General features: G+C 36.3%; 1 protein-coding gene across 4 annotated transcripts in view; it reads right to left on the bottom strand.

The window, feature by feature from the left end:
* col11a1a (collagen, type XI, alpha 1a) overlaps positions 1 to 20,714 on the bottom strand; it is a 290,480-nt gene that overhangs the window by 19,999 nt on the left and 249,767 nt on the right. For all 4 annotated transcript variants that reach the window (XM_051933206.1, XM_051933207.1, XM_028811103.2 and 1 more), the window contains 5 exons: positions 13,007 to 13,060; positions 11,414 to 11,521; positions 6,746 to 6,799; positions 3,436 to 3,489; positions 484 to 591 (listed from right to left, as the gene is read on the bottom strand). In XM_051933206.1, the coding sequence (XP_051789166.1) occupies positions 484 to 591; positions 3,436 to 3,489; positions 6,746 to 6,799; positions 11,414 to 11,521; positions 13,007 to 13,060 (378 nt within the window). The remainder of the gene's footprint in view (positions 1 to 483; positions 592 to 3,435; positions 3,490 to 6,745; positions 6,800 to 11,413; positions 11,522 to 13,006; positions 13,061 to 20,714) is intronic.

The following is a 20,714-nucleotide window of genomic DNA, read 5'->3' as shown; positions in this document are numbered from 1 at the left end:
TTCTTCTACTACACACCATACAAACAGTAGTCTGGAATATGAATGACTGTATGAACTAATAGATGGTAATTTTATTTGGTAAGCATGACTTCAGTGTATCATATTGATAGAAAACAGTATATAGAAAATCCTCATAATTTAGGTTAAAGCATTTATTTTTTTCAGTATGGCCTCTGCTAAATAAAACACATGTGTGTATATGGGGTGTATAGTCTACCTAAAGATAAAGATCTCAGGCACATTTGACTTCTGTTGTCTTGGCTGTTGTAGTACTTACTGTTGGGTATCAGATCATATTCTTACAGTATAATTTGTTATTGGCTTAATTTTCATGATTTTTATATGCTGCATTTCTGAAAATATTTAAATATCATAAACAGAACCACCACATTCTGAAAATACACTCATCCATACATACATAAGATTTATTTTTGCTCTTGGGTTTGTGATAACAAATGCAAATATATACATTAAATAACTTACAACATCACCCTTTGCACCAGATGAACCTTGAGGTCCAGGCAAGCCTCGGTCACCCTTCTCTCCTTGTTCACCAGGTGGTCCGATGAGGCCAATAAGACCAGGATGACCCTGGAAAAATAAATTTGAAAAAAAAAAAAAAACAATGAAAAAATGTACACGACACAGCACATATAGAGACATCAGTATTAGGCCTCTTCTGTTTCTGCAGAGATGTTTCATAGCATTACATTCTTTTAATGATGTAATATTTGAGTGTGAATGTTCATGGCATTGAATAGGAAAACTGTTCTGAGTAGGCTCTGATTAGAGACATGAATATGCTATTCGGTGGACATTATTTGTAATCACCTTTACAAATAAATTATTACTATATATTTGCTTTACTTAATTGATTTCTGATACAATGGACTTCCAAAATGACCATTCATTACAGCCACGGGTCTATTGGATGGATTTGGTGCCAATGCCCCTTGTAATCTGTGGTCATGGGAATATTAGTATACTTCACCATGGGGCGAGGAATATGTTATTTGTACCAACCCTATTTTATGTTTAGTAACCACTGTATTGTGTAATGTTAAATCTTTGTCACTAGCAATATTTAATTGTATACTGGAATTGGTAATATGATGAATCATCGTCCTATTTGTTTATGTAAATGTCACTACTAGATGGGTGGTGCTATTCTAATTCCTATTATTCTGTATTTATCACTTATTTATTAAGTTAATTTCCCCTTGGGATTAATAAAGTATCTATCTATCTATCTATCTATCTATCTATCTATCTATCTATCTATCTATCTATCTATCTATCTATCTATCTATCTATCTATCTATCTAAGGAATTAGTATTATTAATTTATTGATTTTTTCTATATCCTGTCGTGCAGTAATCCAACCTTTGATTGGTGGTGTCTCCCTAATCTGACATTTCAGGTAACTCATACCAACACTCATTAGTCCTCTGTGAGATGAGATTGAATGCTTAAATTGTACTGTGACATGGGGTGTTTTATATTTGTACCACAGAATTTAACTTTATCAGCAGAAGCGTAACACATAGTGTTTTAAAAATTTTAATCTCTGCCTTTTTTCAAACTAAACTTTAGCACAGTTCATCAGAGTACTGTATATTGAGAGTGAACATACCATCTATAACTTCCTTGAGAATTATTTAAGTGCATTTATTGTTAACCTAAGAAACAAAAATCTGCACTTCTGTGCTGTCTGGTGTGGGTGATTAAATGCTTTTAAGCGATTTTCATTTTTAGACTGCATTTTTCTTAGGACTCCTTCTCTGCTTGACATGTTGCTAGTAATATAAGAATGTTATTAATAGGCTTATGTATTATTTTATGTGCTCAGCTTTTTATGATAACTGACATCCCAAAAAGTTCACATTAGCTGTCTTCCAAAGTGCTTTAAAGAAGCTATGAATGGTGCAATTACTTTTTCATTTCTATATTTTGACAGTACTAAAATAATCATCACTTGTCAATAAATGGGAAAAATATTCCAGAGACTAAATATGAAACTATAGCTAATGTTTAAGTTTAAGGCACCAGCAAAACAGTGTACAAAAATTTGTTATAGGGCCTTCCATTAATCAGATCACATCTTTAAGGCAGCTTATGTGGTCTTAGTGCAGCAGTGTGTGAAATGAAAACAGAGCAGGTTGTGGGCACAAGACTGATAGCAAAGAGCAGAAGAAGAAAAAAAAAGCAGCTTCAAATGCCAGACTGAGAAATGTAGCCTTAACCTAAAGACAGCCAGCATTTTTATGGTAAATCTTCAGCTTCAGCTTGTAGGGCTGTTTCAGTTTTGGAAAGGCAACAGAGTGTGGAAGAGCTAGTTGCTACTGAAGTGCATTACTGTAAAAATACACCCTTGGCAGACTATTTTTCATCATTATAAAGCGAAAAACAAGAATAAGCTCAGATGTCTTTTTTTTTCCTGTTAATGTCTGTATCAACAAACAGAATGTATACTCTTCCCAGAAACATAACAGAAGGAAATAAGAATATATGTTTAAACAATAATGCCTGTGATGAAATTTTTATGTTAATGCTGAAGAAAGTTGAAAGTTAAGCTGGTATAAATGAAGTGTACAATTCCTATATCCAAATCTGTTACTTAGAAATCATTCAAACATTATGAGTACTTGTAAAGAAAGTGTTCTTAGTCTTTGAAGAAAACCACATAAGGATAATGAAGAAGAAGCTGCAAACACATAATGTCTGGCTCAGAAGCCCTCTTCTTACAGTTAGTGCTAACAGGAGAGCTCCTAGTCTTGGCTGCACAGATACCACCTGTGAACGCTGCGAGCGGAGTGTTTCCTGGTGATGTTGGCACCTTTGCCATGCAAAACCACCACTATGCACCTCTCTACAAAATTGTTCACATACTATATAATATTAGTAACATTAAAAAGAACTTAGCAACAGATAATTGAACAATTAATAATAGCAACGGATGTTATAGAAGATAGTTTATATTTCACAGTATTGTGTGAATGCCATATTATGTATGTTTTTATTTTCTCTGTACAAGTTTTGCTTATGCACAGTCCAATGTTGTACTTAAGCAAATGATCAGAGCATATAATTTTTTTATTTAAGAGAGTAGTTACATAGGCTGTAGCACAAAATGGTGCACAAAATTTGTCTCGCTTGATGTCCACTCTTAAAGGTTAATAGTTTTTATTTTTATGGAAGTAGAATTTTCAAAAATATGCTATTTTTGTCAAAACTACTTATATAGGAATGTACAGAAGTGAATTTTTAAAAATTATGTTAAAAAAATATGTTTCGTTGAGTTGTATGAGTCAAGCATCATCAGTGATATTGGAATAGTAAAGGAAAGCTCTGCTCCTTATAACGCATATATTGTGGTAATTGTTAAGTACATAGGGTCACAAAGAAAGTTTGTAAGTATTCTAAAACAAAATTACCTTTTCACCTTTAGCTCCAGGGTCACCTTTCAAACCAGGCAGGCCAGGCGGGCCCTAAATCAACAAGGAAAATTAATGAGAAAGATAATCATAACATGGGAAAAACAGCACAATTGAAATGATTTCTGATTTTATTTATTATATCACTACTGCCCTGACAGTAAGTCTGTAGGTCAATTATATTCCCATTCAGTGAGCACAAGTACAGCATAAGACCTGAAGTGCTTAAAGGGGGACAGGTTTAATTTTTTTAACAGTGTGTATTCTACAATACATCTCCAACACTTTTAGCATTCCAATAAGAGGCACATCGAGTGTACAGCTTGTCCCAGGATAGTTTTATATAAAAGAAAGTTGGCCTATGTGTTTGAAAAGCTTGGTGGGTCTAACCAGAGGACTGAACACATAGTCTACTGAAGCAGCTCCGTTGTGCTTTAGGAAGTCCGGATGGACAAAATCCCATTAAACTGGTGCTCAGGCTAAACAACTTTAGTTTAGACAATACAATATAAAAACTGAAGAATGGGAGCAATAAGGAAAGATGGAGGTTAAAAGAGGGAATGATGGAGACAGCAGGTGGTGTAAGCCAGGGGGCAGGAATTGGAGGCAGGCGGCCGGGAGTAAGAGCCCAAGGAGAGCGTAGGATGGATGCTCAAGGGGCCTGAAGAGGGTCGACTCGGCTGTGATGTACATTTATGGGGAGCTGGAGTGACCAGATCCTCACAGAGGATTCCCACGTAAGTCTGGGTAGAGGCATCAGGATACAAATGGAGCAATTGGGATCCCTGCTGGGTGTCTGGCAGGAACCCGAGCCTGTTTCAGATGGGTGGTCATGCCTGTCGGTGGGACATCTCCACAGGCTGATGGATCCTCAGAGGGTAAGCTGGGGAGACATCAGTTTTAAGAAGGAGGCACCAGGGCTGACTTGTGCACTTTTAAAGAGTTTTTACCTGCCATGGTTTTTGGCTTTGTTTATTCAAATATATTCATTGGGGATATTTTATCCTCCTGGGATTTGCTTCAGTTTTATTTGGAATTATTTTATTGGATTATTTATTTAAGAAGATTTTTAAATGGCACTATTTTGAATGTTGTTTTTTCATTTGGATTTTAATAAAAATCCTGCTATTTTTGAACCTACCCCTTGCTAATTATGTGTGTCCTCCTTTGCCTGGCTCATCTCAGTTATGACAATCGTCAGTTCGGATTCAAGAAGCTCCCTAGATGTTACGAGGAAATGTGAAGCCAACGTACATCATCACATGCACAAAGGCTAGTGCTTAAATCACGAGAAGCCTGCTTATCAATAAACATACACTGAATGAAAGTTTTCCATGCCAGCTCAAAATGCTGGAAATAAACATGTATTTAGTTCTGATGGGATAATGTGCTTCACCATCATCAAGTGTTAGTTCATGGCTCTTTCTGAAGCAGCCACTAGAGGTCTTTTGTTAGAAAGCCTGCTGAGACCAAGTCAGCTTAGAAAGAATTCACACCAGGTGTGGTCATATTGGCAGTATGGGTGATGACAGCTGCTAATGTGCCTCTAAAGCCTGCGTTTTAAAAAAAGCACGGACAGCACTCTAGTGCCAATTTTCCCTCTGATGTTGTGCTGCACCAACAGGGCAATCAGGGTGACTAAGCATGTCTTTCATCACTCCAGCTTTCTAGCATTTCCAGGTTGACAGTTTTATTCCATGTGATAACAGTCCAGTTCACAATAATGGGGCACACAACTGGGAGGCAGCTTTAGATCTGTGTCGTCTGTTAGACTGGGCTACTCACCCTTTCCAGGTGCTCATCTGTGACACAAGATTCACTTTGATTTCCTTTACAATTTATTTATGCGGTGTCATGTCCTTCAACTGGCAGACTAATTAGAGAACTGCATGATGACATGCAGTTTGGTGAGCTTTGTGACACCCACTTTCTAATACTGTTTTCCTTTACAATTTTCTTTTTGTTTCTTCTCTCAGACCCGGGTTAAATACACACCCCAATGACACTGTAAAAACGTTTGTTTACCATCCCTTTCTGCTTAAAGGCTGCATATTTAGGCAAACACAAATTTCTCCCAATGGAAAAATAACAGTATGTCCTCCTTATACTGTAACTGTGAACCTTATGAAAAATTTCTTTTCCTGCCTCTGTTTACAGTGCACTTCCTCAATGGGGCCCGTCAACTTTCTAGTCACATGCATTTCTGTCTTTTGGATTAGATTTGTTGATCAACCACTGAAAGCTGTATTCCTCCTGGGAAATATGAAAGTCTGAGCAGCCAAAAATAAAAGATTGCTTTCCGGTATATAACAATCTTCCCTGATCTGTCTCTTTAATAGATCAGAATACGTGTATACACTGTATACAGACAGACAACCACAAGGACTTATTTCTATAGAAATTCAAACCTGCATATCTGGCTTTAGAGCGCAGAGGCTTGTTAAGCTTCTTCAGAGTTTTAACATTTCATCAGACTGAATAAACCCTTATTGTTGCTGTCTTTTCCCTTTATTTTTCTTGGCTTCTTTACTTCTTATTCTATTATATTTGTTGATCATAAAATGTCAAGAAGCATAAATTCAACTGATGTCAGACTTAGCTTAAGGTATTGACTGCATAAAGGTATATTTAAAAAATGTTGTTCCTTTATATATGAATGATTTAGAAAAACAAGGAATAAAAGATTTTACATAAAAAGAAAAACTGAAACATTCTGAAGCTTTTCCGTTGGTGGGAAAAAGATGTAAATCAGATGTCACAATTAATGATTCATTCTCATGACCAATAAACCGTGTATTAACATCATCTAAAGATCTCTTCATGAGTACCAGTCATTTTCCTTCTAATCCTTCTTGAAAGTATATTAGTATAATATTCTGATTTTATTGTGCAGGGTATTTGCTTTAAGTTTCATTTTTTAGTGATTTTGTAATCAGTTTCCAATTTGATAGCATCCAGTCGCCCCACTCTAACATGTTGGTAAATAAAATCTTATCCTAGATCACTGTTCATCACCGTATATCCTCTGAAGAGGCACAGGTAAGTTTTATTAAAGTGCCATTTTTCTGTGTAATAGATACACCAGCAAAGTTCTTACAGTTTTACTGGGCTTCTAACGGGTTATGGTTTTTGAAATTGGTCTGCTGACAACCATTTAGGGAATATGTGCTATTATTGTTAATGATGACACTATATTTGAAGAATAAACTGACAGATACTGGTTTCTACTTTAAAACATTCAAATTAACCTTTTTTCAATTTGCAGTTATAATTAGTTATTCATATAAAAGAAAGAAAATATAAAACATACAATTGGTCCGGGAGGGCCATCCTGTCCAGGGGATCCGGGAAGTCCTTGTTCACCCTTTGAGGAATTCATAAAAAACACATTAGGATAGCATTTATATAGTATATTCACATATTTCAAATAAAATGTGTTTTCTTAAGGCGATAGATAGATAGATAGATAGATAGATAGATAGATAGATAGATAGATAGATAGATAGATAGATAGATAGATAGATAGATAGATAGATAGATAGATGATAGATAGATAGATAGATAGATAGATAGATAGATAGATAGATAGATAGATAGATAGATAGATAGATAGATAGATAGAAACTTTATTAATCCCAAGGGGAAATTCACATACACCAGCAGCAGCATACTGATACAAAAATACAATATTTATTTATTTTTTTGAATCAATGCTTGCTAATAAAAGAGTCATACAAAATAAAGGAACAATTTGCTTCCATAATGTGTAGAACAAATATACTATTTCATAAGACACATTTAACACATTCTTGTTAAAAGCTCCAGGTAATCATGATGGAATGCCCAGCTAGAAAGGGTAGGCCATAATGCCAATATAGCACAAGGTTGGAGAAAGTCCCACAAAAAATAATAAAAAACATCAACAAGAGAGTGTGCACCAGTGTGGCAGTGAAAGAGCATTTCATGCCTGTGATGGAAGGTTTGGGCCTGTACAAAGTGGCAGCACCTGACAGATTACCCTGGAAGTGAAACACTGATAGACACCAGCATGAAAGATACACAGAGTAACATCCTAGGAAGAGCCAGAGGATGTGTCCCTAATATGTTAGCAAGTTGGAGATTTGGCAGATGTCATGAGTTCCTGACCCCCTATTCATTGAGAAGGAGAGGCAAGAGACATAGCAGATATAGAAAAAGTCCAGAGAGGAGCGAGTAGAGTGATTCCAGGACTATAGAATATGAGTTATGAGGAAAGATTAAAAGTGCTGAACCTTTTCAGTTTAAGAAAACAAAGATTTTTGGGAGGTGAAAGGTTTGAAGTGTTTAAAAATATGAAAGGAATTAGTAAATTGTATCAAGACTGTTACTTTAAAATGAACATGGGGACACTGATGGTAAGTTGTTAAGGATACATTTTGCACAAATTTTAGGAAGTGTTTCTTCACACGTAGAACCACAGACACATGGAATAAGATTAATAATAAAATAATAATAGGTTACATTTATTGTGTGCCTTTCACAAACCCGAGGACATTCCAAGTAGTGTCGTAGGCAGTAAAGCTTTAGGGACATTTAAAATTTGACTTTATGTTATTTTGGAGGAATTAGTTGGACAGGATTGGTGAACTTTGTTTTTAGCAGAATGGCCTGTTCCCATCAAAAAGTTTCTGTCATTCGAATGCTCTAACTGAGCCCTGTAAAGAAAGATGGAAATAAAGCTAGGAATATATTGGTCATTTTTGGGTAGGTCCAGGAAAGACTGGCTAAAATACAATCACTCTTTCAACCAGCTTCTAGTGGCACAATATATTACGTAATTTCAGGAGTAGAACCGTACTGTTAAATTAGGGCAACATTAGAGCTTTGGAGACTCAACCACTTTAAAGACAAAGGCCTGTTAGAGAAATCTGAATCTGAGTGTGTCTCAGGAAAAAAAGAGCTACTGTTAATCCAAGGGATGAGTTTGACACTCTTCTGGATGAAGGTTTAAAACCATAGGTGAGCAGCTCAATGAGTCCAGAGTTGGGAGGAGCTTTGGAAGTGAATGGTCACGGCCAGTATGAACAGGACAGGGTTGTGACAGAGAGTAATTTGATGAAAAACGTTTGATGTAGGCAGGTAGGCCTGTCTTCCTATTGGGTAGATAGAGTAACAACCTGGATGGTTGAAATAGACAGAAGGGACTTTATTTGTGCCCTGTTAATTTCTTACTTGGGAGTTCCCTTTCCTCTCTTTAATTCTTTATTGTTTGGAATAAATTCAGGACTTAATATATACTCAGAATCCTTTAGGTAATTACATGTGTAGAGACACAATAAGATGGTGGGGACATATAACAAAATGGAATGAGACAAATGAGTGTTTTTGCCAAAGCTAGTTGAAGCAGGTGAAATGTCTAAATGATAGTATTAAGAGGCAAAAGAAACAACTTATAGGCACATTAGGAAAAGAGCCCAAGTTAAAAATATAGTGCTAAAAAAGAAAATGGTCCTGCGGTGGGTTGGCACCCTGCCCGGGATTGGTTCCTGCCTTGTGCCCTGTGTTGGCTGGGATTGGCTCCAGCAGACCCCCGTGACCCTGTGTTCGGATTCAGCGGGTTGGATGATGAATGGATGGAAAAGAAAATGGGAAAGCATCGAAAAGAGCAAGGCATAGCATCGGAATGTTAGGACGAGAAATAACTAGGTCATCTTACGGAAGATGCAAGGAAGCATCAAACAACAGAGGAAAATGAAGGGTAATGTAGGTGCTGCTTTTTACAAAATACAGTGTACATCATCTTCTGAGGGATAACTAAATATGAACCAAGTGCTGTGAGCAAAATTGATACTTCACCAAATTCCTGGTTTGATTGATATTATAATAATATACTACCTTTGATGTGTTTTATATTGTAATACATTTGTGAATGTAAAAAAAAGTGAAAGCAAAGTTTTGATCAGAGCTGTCCTTTGAAATAAACTGGAAAAAGGCAATTGAGAAATGTCATCTTCAGAAGCAGAAACTGGCATCACAGCCATAGAGTATATACAGTAAGTACGGTACCTGCCTTATACACTATACAGTGTACAGTATATCCTGCTCACTAGAGAAGCAAATGGCAGATGATAGTGCATATTTAATAGGCAATGTTAAACTTGAACAAGAATGACTTGAAATGTGTAGGGGTCTATAGGCAGTTGGAATGGCTATGGATTGCCACCAGGACACATGAGAAAGAATTTCTAAGGTTACAGCTGTTTCAGCCATTTCTAGAACAGCTTTTGGAACTTAGCTGCCTAGCTTAGTTCATGGCAGTCAGCAGGTATTCTTTCTTTTTATTTTAAGCCTACTTTATGCCTTTAAATGACCTAACAATTTAACTTGGCATACTGTTTCCTTTTTCCCAATTTTTTGACTTGAAACCTGGAATTGTGGTACATTTTGAGTTTTATAATACATTTTGAAAATCTGACGTCTCTTCTAGAATTGTGGTTCACAGATAAGTGTTCTGTCTCATTTTGTGCTTGTCATGGCTTGTCAGACGAAACAATTTTTAAAATAGGGCTGCTCAATTACAATACAAAGACATCGCTGTAATTAATAAATCACACAGCACACACCATCATTGTTTGTCATTAATTACTTGCAGTTAAAAAAAAATAACAGTATAATACTAATGAGTTAGCCCCAGAGGGATAAGACCCTTGTGGATTAGTTTGTCACTTCATTAACACCCGGCTTTACTAAGATTCACACCAAAAGTTAATTGTGAAAATAAACCGTCAACCTAAGCAAATGGTTCAGTTACAATTTGTAAAGAGGCTGATTGTGATTAAAACCTGCAGTAGAAAAACTCCGCTTTAGAAGGAATTGTCGCCTTAAGTATGACTTATCTAAGGTGTGCAGGCATGTTCTTTTAGTTCATAGAGGCTGAAGTCTGACACCACCTTAAGAGATGCCATATTTCTGAATAAACTGATCAGGAGAGGAAGATATATTAGGGGGCTGACCCTAGACTTAAGTGGGTGCTGTGGTTAAAAAGAGGATGGTTCCAAAATTAGAAACAATCTTGACTACCCATCATCTGTAGAGTATCTTTACCTGCCAGCTCCATCTTGGTGGGCTGAGACCCACTACTTGGGTTCTCTTTTGCCTGCAACCATCAGACTATATAGCACTTTGTTCTGTCATGCCATTTGGTTACTGTACCTGGTTATAGTGGGCACATAAATATTGGGTTAATATTTATTTAGGGACTCTTTACATTAAATATACACTGAATATATTGTCCATATAGGTCTGGGTCTTGCAGGAAGCAGTACACCTTGGGAGTCAATGGGGTAATTGATTACTGTCAAGGTGTTGGTCAAGACAAGACTTGAGAGAAAAGTCAACCAGAGGGAATGGCAAATAAAAGGGTATTATTAGCAAATAATCTTGCCTCACTGATTGTTAGGACCCTGCAGTAGTGTATGGAAACTTTGTAGTTACATTGTAGAACTATCAATGGTCTCATTTGAACAAACTGCTAGAGTAGAGTAAAATCCAGGGTAAGAAAAGTGATGAAAGGGACAGAGTGTGACTGTTTAGATTGTCATTGCAGTCTGAAGTCCAATTAGGAGTCTTGCAAGCTAGAGAGACAAATCAACAACGGCACCTCAGAAAACATCGTACAGTTCCATAAAACTTAACAAACAAATCAAGTGAGACAAGAATGGTTACAAACAAGGAGCCCCACTGGGTTTGTTTTTATGGTTAGAAGGCTTCAACCTATTGAGAAAAGTGTATTGCACCATAATATAAATAGCTAAGTAGAGATACTATATATTCACCAACCAACATTTACCACAATCCTACTAAAATACACAAGAAACATCATTTAGCCTTGAATTTAATGTTTGTAAGGAGAGGGGGTTTTATTCTAAAGTAGATTATATTTGTTAGAGGCCAGTAAGAGTATGCAATGGAGTCCTGAAAGTTGAAAGCATATACTCACAACAGGGCCAGGGATGCCACGAAGACCTTCAGGTCCAGGTTTGCCTGGGGGACCTTGAGGACCAACTGGTCCAGTTTTTCCTGGTGGTCCTTCAGCACCAGCTTCACCCTATATTAAAAAAAAAATGCAAATCTTAACAAGAACTGGGAACAAAGCAAGAAATTAACTCTTTTTAGTAAAATGTGTATATGTATGCGTAAACAATTTATTTAAATGTGAAGTTTAAAAGGCACTCTATTCCATTATTCTATTATATAATTCCGTTAGAGAGTTACAGAAAATGGCATTTAGAAACACCAAATAGTGATGTCATTGGTTAAACAGAGTAACAGGTCTAGAATTGGGAGTTGAGTCAACTTATTTCTCTAGAAATTTAGTCGTCTGTGTAATGGGATGTCAACAACGATGAGAAATAATGGTGGGTGGTCCCTAAATGAATTAAGAGGTCAGCCTGATGACAGTACAACTTGCAGAGACAAGTCTCCTGGGAAAGCAGAGGTTTGTTTTATTTTTTTGGGGATTGTGTTTATTCAGTTTAGTTATCCCTTCCCTTTTGTCAACAGTAAGTATATGGTGCCCTGTTCTGAGGGTGTCACAGGAGCTATACACTCCTACTATAAATAATTCACTGCCATATCAGGCAGCTTTCTGTCACTGTTACAGTCCTTGTGTGTGTTATTCCTCTTGCATATCACTTGCTAAATAAGGTCATCTGAACAATGAAGCAGTCAAGATTGCAAAGACAAACAACCAAATTTAAAATGTTGTACTTCTTATTACATAAAGAAATGGGCTTCTTGTGTTGCTGGTAGTAAAGTAAATACGCATAGCAGGTCTTGGAATGGGCAGACAAGAATTAAAGCAGTCTCCTATAACTTATACATTCATATTTGCAAGGCCAATGGGCCACCACTTGCTCAGGGGCTGATTATGAAGAAAGATGCAATAAATGACATGACATTCTCTCAAAGCTCAATCAATCAAGAATTCCATAATTCAAAAAGGCTATTTATACACTGCCTTTAGTAATCAAAGCTGACTTAAAGCTAAGGGTCTAAAGTGTTTTCACTGTGACCCAGAAAATGTAAAATTGGAAAAAAAAGCAATCATTGAAATCCAAGAGAACTGAAGACATAAATTTAGGAAACATTATTTTGTGACTGTTTGACAGAAACATATGACCTACATGGAGATGTGAGTGTGCACGTGGGTATACTGTATATTATATCAAATAGGGTCCTATAGTGTAATATATTAAACTACATATAAATTAAGAGTATATATATTTTTCAGTGTATATATATATATATATATATATATATATATATATATATATATATGCATACTGTATATATATATATTATATATATATTTTTGTTGTTGTTCTTTTTTCCTTTTACTGTAGATAAGCAAAGCTGTTTTCCAAAGTGACATCAATTATGTAGGAGCTTTATTATGGTCTGGCCGTATCCTAATTAGTGCTGTCACACTTTAAAAACAAAGTAATGGATAATTAAGCAACTATGTCGTTTGGAAATATGTGTTCTGAAATTTAGATTTTTCCATCAAAAATGATATTTGCTGTTGGCTCACCTTGGCTCCCTTTTCACCTTGCCTTCCTTCAGCCCCTGCTGCTCCGGGAGGACCCTGTAAAACAGAAACAGACATGTATAAATATAGTCTTTAGGACTACTCCAAGTAATTGAGTTCTAGTGTCATGGATCCAAGGTCATGCTTTGTGTTCATCTACTTAAAATGCAAATGCCACCCCTAGTGGCATAATTCTATGCTGTCTGATTAGATAACATTGGATGGGATTGTGCCTTTGGTTTTCAGTCATTCAGGCTTTATTTACCAGATAAAAAAAAATATCCTCATTAAAAAGTAAAACTTCTGAAATGAAACTGTAATGGAAAAACAAGGAAAGTCAGCAGGTTAGGTAAGCCATGATTTGTAAAACAATCTTCTCTTTTGTTCCATAAAATTAAGAATGCAAAATGTAAAGTCTATTTAACCCATTTTTAATTAAATATTTTTGGCACAATAAATTAAAAAATAACTTCATACCTGTTTTTGTTTCATGAAACACTATTCTGAACTACTTTATATACATACAGCAATGCAATTATTTTCATATTCATTGAAGAGATGCTAGAGTCTATGAGTTTTTAGTTGAAAGCACTGGCTGAAATGTCACCGCTCGTTTAATAAAGGACCAGTTGAAGACATTGCCAACTTCTTCTAAATCCTAAAAACTACTGTTGTCTTTACATGTAGCTCCTCTCACGCTTTTGCATCTGTGGGTCACTCTCCAGGCTCATCTGAGGTATGTACTACCACCCCGGGTTGAGAGGGGATGCTGACTCTGACCTCCTCTTTTGTTCCCTCTGCAGTACAGAGAAGACGCCCAGTGATGGCAAAGGACCCCGCCCCTTCTAGTCCCCCGCCTAAAAATCCCGCAGCTGCCATAAGGAGGCAGTCACTTTTAAAATGAAAGCACAGCAGGATGTAACTCCCTTCCAATATTAACCACGCCTGACAGGTTTCTTGCTTTTGAACAACCTTCTTGTATTGGTGCACATAGCACCTTGTTTTTGTTATTTTTGCTTTTGTTTTGCACAGGAATTAAACAGGAATGACCAGGGTGGCTCCCCAACATTTTTCCAAGATACCTTACAGTTCCATCCTTAACCATACCACTAAAATCAGCAGCTGATATTTACTAAACCCACAATTAGTAGAATGTTTAATATGTATAAATGATCACTATTTTCTTTTGTTATATCTTTCCAGTAAAGTAAAAACTTCAGATAAGGAAATGAGGGCAATTTTGTAAAAATATATTAGAAAATAAAATAAATTGCCCAATTGAAAAAAAAAAATGGGGTGGGGGGAGTAGTGAGTAGTATATCTTGGAATATATAACAGTGTTACATAACATTTCTCAACAGTTCTAATGAGTTGAAGTTTCACTTGAGAAGAATGAAAAGTAAATGAAGTCAGGTTGCAATCAAGAAGATTATTCATACTTTTAGTCAGAAATAGGGTGATATGTTACCATAAAGCAGGAAGCCTTAAAACATATTTTTCAAATTGTGAGTTTATTGAACTCTGTTGGCTCTTTAAAGGTGTTCCTTGTCAAAACGACAATTTACAATCTTTCCAAAAATTATATTTCAAGCTTTCAATATTAACGCTTCAAACTAGAGAAATAGAAAAAGGGTAGAACGAATTGTTCAGATTTAATGTAGAAATCAGTGTAGGGAAAGAAAATGGATCTCTTTTAAATTTTGTCAATGAGTCATTTAATAAATTATGAATTGGTTAAAAAAGTAAATACATTAAGTGACTATGCTTTCATTATCAAAAATGTATGAAAAATACTAAGTGATTATGAGAGCTCATCTTTATGTATGTTTATGGGAGTGAATTGGGAAGGCATAATTTATTTATGGCATTTACTGTATGTAAAATAACGTATGAGATTTCAAAGAGAGGGTTTAAGAAAAATAAAGGAATGCTAAATCTTACAGTACAGTATTTAGGCTTATGGTGGATAAACCTTCAATCAAATCTATACATTCAGATATTACAATTTGTTTGAGATAATTATAGCATCGGTCTTTATAATTTCTTGTAGTGTTTTGTTTAAACTAAATCAAGTAAATGTAACACTGAAAACAATATGTTCATCTGCTGCAGTAGCAATTAATATTATAATACAAACATAAACTTGAATGAACTCTGAACCATTTATACACCTGCTGGAGCCTGAGCAGTGTGCTCTTAATGCTAAAATAATGTGAGAATCTGTGGGATTTAATGTAAGATGAAATGTGTGAAAAAAATCTGGTCGAAACTGATGAGAAAAAAAAATTCTTCTGATCCTGTCAGACAGCACAGCCAAACAAAAGGCTTTGTCTCTTGTTTTGAAAGATTAAAAGCAATAACTCTGGTAAAAGATGCTGCATGCTCTCCGTATAGTAAACATTACCGTATGTCATGTCTGGCTTTTAGATTAGATTGACATACTCATTTGAATCACTTTCAATGTAACTCTTCTTCAAAATCTAAAGTTATCACTTATATGAAGCATTGGCTTAAACACCAGGAACAAAGGGCTATGGTGCAAACAACATTATGAGATTAACAGTGGTGTTCCTCAGAGGTCAGTGCTAGGCCTGATGCTCTTTTCAATTTAAATATGATATATGATCTAGATAGAAACAAAAGTAAAAAGCTGGCTAAATGCAGATGAGACCAAGTTAGGTGCAATGGCAAATTATCTAGAATTGCCCGATTCATTACAGATAGATCAAGAAATATACAGGCTTGGGCAGATTTGACAGATGACATTTAATCAAAGAAAATGTAAAGAGTAAGACATAAGAAGTAAAAATGGGAGGTATGAAACTTAACAGCACAATTTATGAGAAGGAGCTACTGTAGGAGTCATGATGAACTTGTCTCTATCTACATGTAGACCATGTACAGAGGCAATTTAGAAAGCTAATAGGATGCTTGATTAAAGACCACAATGTGTAGAATTCATTTATTCATTCATTTTCCACTTCTTTTTCAAAACCAGGTTGTGGGGACAATAGTCTTAACAGTGACGACCATACGTCCCTTTTCCCATCCACACTTGCCACTGTGGGATCTCAAGGCATTCCCAGCTGGTTGTGCCTGGAAAAGCTCCACAGGGAGGCATCCATATCAGAGGCCTGAACCACCTGAATTGGCTCCTCTCAATGCGGAATGTCAGTGGCTCTACTCCAAGCCTCTCCCAGAGGTCTATGCTTCTCTGCCTATCTTTAAGGGAGAGCCCAGCTACTCTGCAAAGTAAGGTCCTCTCGGCTCAAGCTCAAGACCACAGGTGAGGGTAGGGACATCAATTGACTGGTACATTGAGACCTTCACTTTCTAACTCAGCTCATTTTTCACCATTACAGACCATTATGCCCACCGCATAACTGCACACAACTCCCTTCTCCATCTCTTGATGTCACCATCCCTTTTCTCCTCACTCGTGAACAAGTACCCGAGGTACTTAAGCTCCTCCACTTGAGGCAGTAACTCACCTTCCACTTGGAGAGGACATTCCACCTTTTTCCTACTGAGGACTATGATCTCATATTTAGAGGTGAATATATTTGGAGGTTAGAATATGAATCAATATAAATTATGCTTATTTATATGACATACCAGTGAGGCCTCATCTGGATTACTGTTTGCAGCTTCCCTCCATATTACACAAAATTCGTAACAGCTTGAAAAAAGGTCAGAGACTAAGCCAGTTTTAATACTGTGATTATGATCTATGGGGGAGACTGAAGGAGCTAGACCCTTCCAGTTTAAACAATCTGAGACGTATTTTTTGGTTTGTCAGGTTGTATCGGGTATGTAGGTCTGTGACATAACTGGGTTTTGATTCCAGAAAACCTTCCTTATTTTAAAGACAAGCACCACACTGAAATTCCACATAAACCTTGCAACAAGGAAAGGTGAACTCTGCTAGAGAATCTTTTCTTGTGTATTTAAATAAATCATAAATTACCTATCTTTGACTTAAGACCATCATATGAATTGAAGTTTTTCCTCAAAATATTTGAAGAAAGTTTACTTCTGTGACACGCCTTTAGCTGTGCTTATTGTTTTGACTCAGCTTTCAGCTTATTACCCTAAAAATACTTTTGTCATTTTCTTTTTAAATCATTTTCTTTGGTCACTGTTGTTTTAGTGGAGAGAGCTAAACAGTATGATATCTAGTATGGAAACATACAATACATGAATAAACCTCTCTTTTTGGCCTTAAATAGCTTAAGCTGGCCAAATATGTTTTTCAATCTTAGTTTGCAAAATTGTGATCTTATAACTACCAGACTTGAAATCAAATATTAAGGCCATTGGTTAGCATTGTTCTTCTTCTTCTGAAAGAAACGTTTGTCATCAATTAGTAATAGCAATAAGAGACATCCAGATGGCAAGTGGTTATTTAAGCTATTGAAAGGACTTTAAACCCTGGTATAAAAGTAAACTCATGTTGCAGAAAATGAAAACATGTAATCACAGTTATGACTGAAAAGACTCCAATGGCACTGAGACAGTGATACTATTGGCATATTGTTGTGCAACCTAGAAACTGAAGTTGTTGAAACAAATATATTTTGTTCCTTCTGGCAAAGCAAGATTTTGATATTTGTGATCCTGACAGGGTGAGTTTGTCTTCTATAAGATGGTTTCCATTTAAAACTTTGTGACCCCTACTTGGTTCCTTGCTACTTTAACATGCATGTTCTTATTATGAAGGAACGCCTGTCAAAGCTTGGCCTCTTTCCTCTACTGGTTAACAGTGCAAAAATGGAAATACATAAAAGCTGAAATCTCATCAGCTTGACTGTCAGTCCTATTCCATTTCTGATGTGAATGATGAAGAAGATAAATAAGGCACATTTCCGAATGCCGATTCTCCAATCAAAGGAAATAGAAAGGAAATGTTGTTTCCTTGGATGCCAAGTCAGAAAGCCACAGATGTGCTAGACCTGTATTTTTTTTCTATTTAGCTTCATGTGGTATTTCTCTATTATTCATCTTTGTTTTAATCTTTAATGTGTTAACTCTGTGTTTTCAAAAGCTAAAACAACTGCATTATAGGATAACAAAAATTTTTGAAAGAAGGGCAGTAGATGACATCAGCAACCAAATCAGACATAACAAACCACTCTTATAATCATGCTAAAAATCTAATTTAACTAAAGTATGCTATTATTAAATTCTGCTCAATCTTGATCATCGAGATGGCAGATGTTTAGAAAGAAAGAATTGCATGTTAACAGCTAGATAGTAGGTCTACATATAATTATCTCCATGCTTCTCCCAACACACACAATTATATCTGCAAAAATGAGAATTGCCATCTAAGAAAATATATAAATGAGAACGAGAGGGCTGGGAAACAACCTGATAAAACAGAAAACATGGATGCAACTCACAAGGCTTTACGGTTTAGATTTACTATAACGTAATTATACTCTCTATACAGTATATAAAAATATTACCGAAATCATGCAACATTTTCATGTGATGTTTTCATGCAAAGTTTTCACGCAACTCTCATTTTTCTTCAAAACTGTACATCATATAGTACACATCTATATCACTTTTTTGTCTTCATTAGGAGAATACAACAATCATGAGACATGATACTCTCATGTCAATATAACCAATTATATTATATTATATGGAAAATCTCTGGAGACACTTGAAAATAGCTGTCCACCAGCAGTCTCCATTAAACCTGACAGAGTTTAAAAGGATCAGCAGAGACAGAAAATTCCCAAATCCAGGTGTGCAAGGTTTGTCACATCAGATGTAAGAAGACTCCGGGCTATAATTGCTGTCAAAGGAGCTTCAACAAAGTACCGAGGAAAGAGTCTGAGTTTCATTTTTTATTTTTAATAAATTTATAAACATTTCTAAAATTATGTTTTTACTTTGTCATTCTGGGGCATTGTGTGTTGCTTGATGAGCTGAAAAAAATGTTCGTTTTGATGTTCTGTGTCAATCCTCATAGGAAACTGTCATTTCTAATGTCCATTGGGGGTTAGAGCACATGGTTAGCCATTGTATAGTGCCCTTGGAGCAATTTTCAGGCTAAGGGATTTCCCCAAGGACTAGGATCCCTTCTGGTAGTAATGTGATTTGAACTGACAACCTTCCAGATACCAGTGAATATCTTTAGCCACAAAGTCACCACAGCTGGTGGTGGATTGTAGGAGGCCCAGGCCCCTCATGGACCCCATGATCATCAGAGGTGACTGTGTGCAGAGGGTGCAGACCTCTAAATACCTGGGAGTGCAGCTGGATGATAAATTGGACTGGACTGCCAATACTGATGCTCTGTGTAAGAAAGGACAGAGCTGACTATACTTCCTTAGAAGGCTGGTGTCCTTCAACATCTGCAATAAGATGCTGCAGATGTTCTATCAGACGGTTGTGATGAGTGCACTCTCCTATGCGGTGGTGTGCTGGGGAGGCAGCATAAAGAAGAAAGACGCCTCACGACTGGACAAACTGGTGAGGAAGGCAGGCTCTATTGTAGGCATGGAGTTGGACAGTTTGACATCCATGGCAGAGCGACGGGCGCTGAGCAGGCTGCTATCAATTATGGAGAATCCACTGCATCCACTGAACAGTATCATCTCCAGACAGAGGAACAGTTATAGCGACAGACTGCTGTCACTTTCCTGCTCCACTGACAGACTGAGGAGATCGTTCCTCCCCCACACTATGCAACTCTTCAATTCCACCCGGGGGGGTAAACGTTAACATTATATAAAGTTATTGTCTGTCTGTATAACTGCATTGTTATCAATCTTTAATTTAATATTGTTTTTTATTAGTATGCTGCTGCTGGAGTATGTGAATTTCCCCTTGGGATTAATAAAGTATCTATCTATCTATCTATCTATCTATCTATCTATCTATCTATCTATCTATCTATCTATCTATCTATCTATCTATCTATCTATCTATCTATCTATCTATCTCTGCTTAAATGATTTTAGTACAAGGCTCCAACATTGCAAAAAGTGAAGAGTACATTCTAAATCCACTGTATATAGGCGTGATTAAGAGGAAATTGTGCTCTGGTGGTAGGAGAGTCGATATGGTTTCTAAGCACTCTGAGACCCCAGCAGTAAGGGAAAGAAAGAGCTCACACAAAAAGTCAGAGATGAGCTATTCAGTGAGTCTTCTAGTTAAAGTAAATGGCACAGTGTTGTTAATACAGAAAAGTTACACGTAACTGTGAATTGGATAAGGTCAAACACATCTTTGAATGAAAATGCCAGAAAACTCAATAAAGGATGTATAAGAAATTGAGATAGGGTGGATCCTGGGTTTAGATTTCTGTCTTGTTAACAAATGAATTTTGAGTACTTAGCATCTACTTGACACTGTTCTATTATTTGTTCAGTGAATGCCCTTTTGGATCTCTGTTTAGCAATTTTCCCTTTACAAAAATAATAATATAAGTAAAAAGTATTGCCTGAAAATGACAAGCTATAAAAATGAAATATCTTCTTAGAAGCAACATAACGATAGTTTCCAAGAAATGTGCTTCTTACGAGGATGTGACCAAGCACGTCCAATGAAGATGACAGCTTCATTTTCCTTGATTCTTTAAGAGATAATTGCATTATGCCATTGTTTTCACATTGCTGTCATTCAGCTTTCTTAGATCAATATTCTATTAAGGATCTATCTTTAAGTGCCATGCGAAAGCTTGTTCTACTTGAGT

The sequence above is a fragment of the Erpetoichthys calabaricus genome, chromosome 10, assembly GCF_900747795.2.
Source record: "Erpetoichthys calabaricus chromosome 10, fErpCal1.3, whole genome shotgun sequence".
In the NCBI taxonomy this organism is placed as follows: Eukaryota; Metazoa; Chordata; class Cladistia; order Polypteriformes; family Polypteridae; genus Erpetoichthys; species Erpetoichthys calabaricus.
The sequence above is the reverse complement of the archived record's forward strand: the minus strand, read 5'-3'. Positions and strand labels throughout refer to the sequence as shown.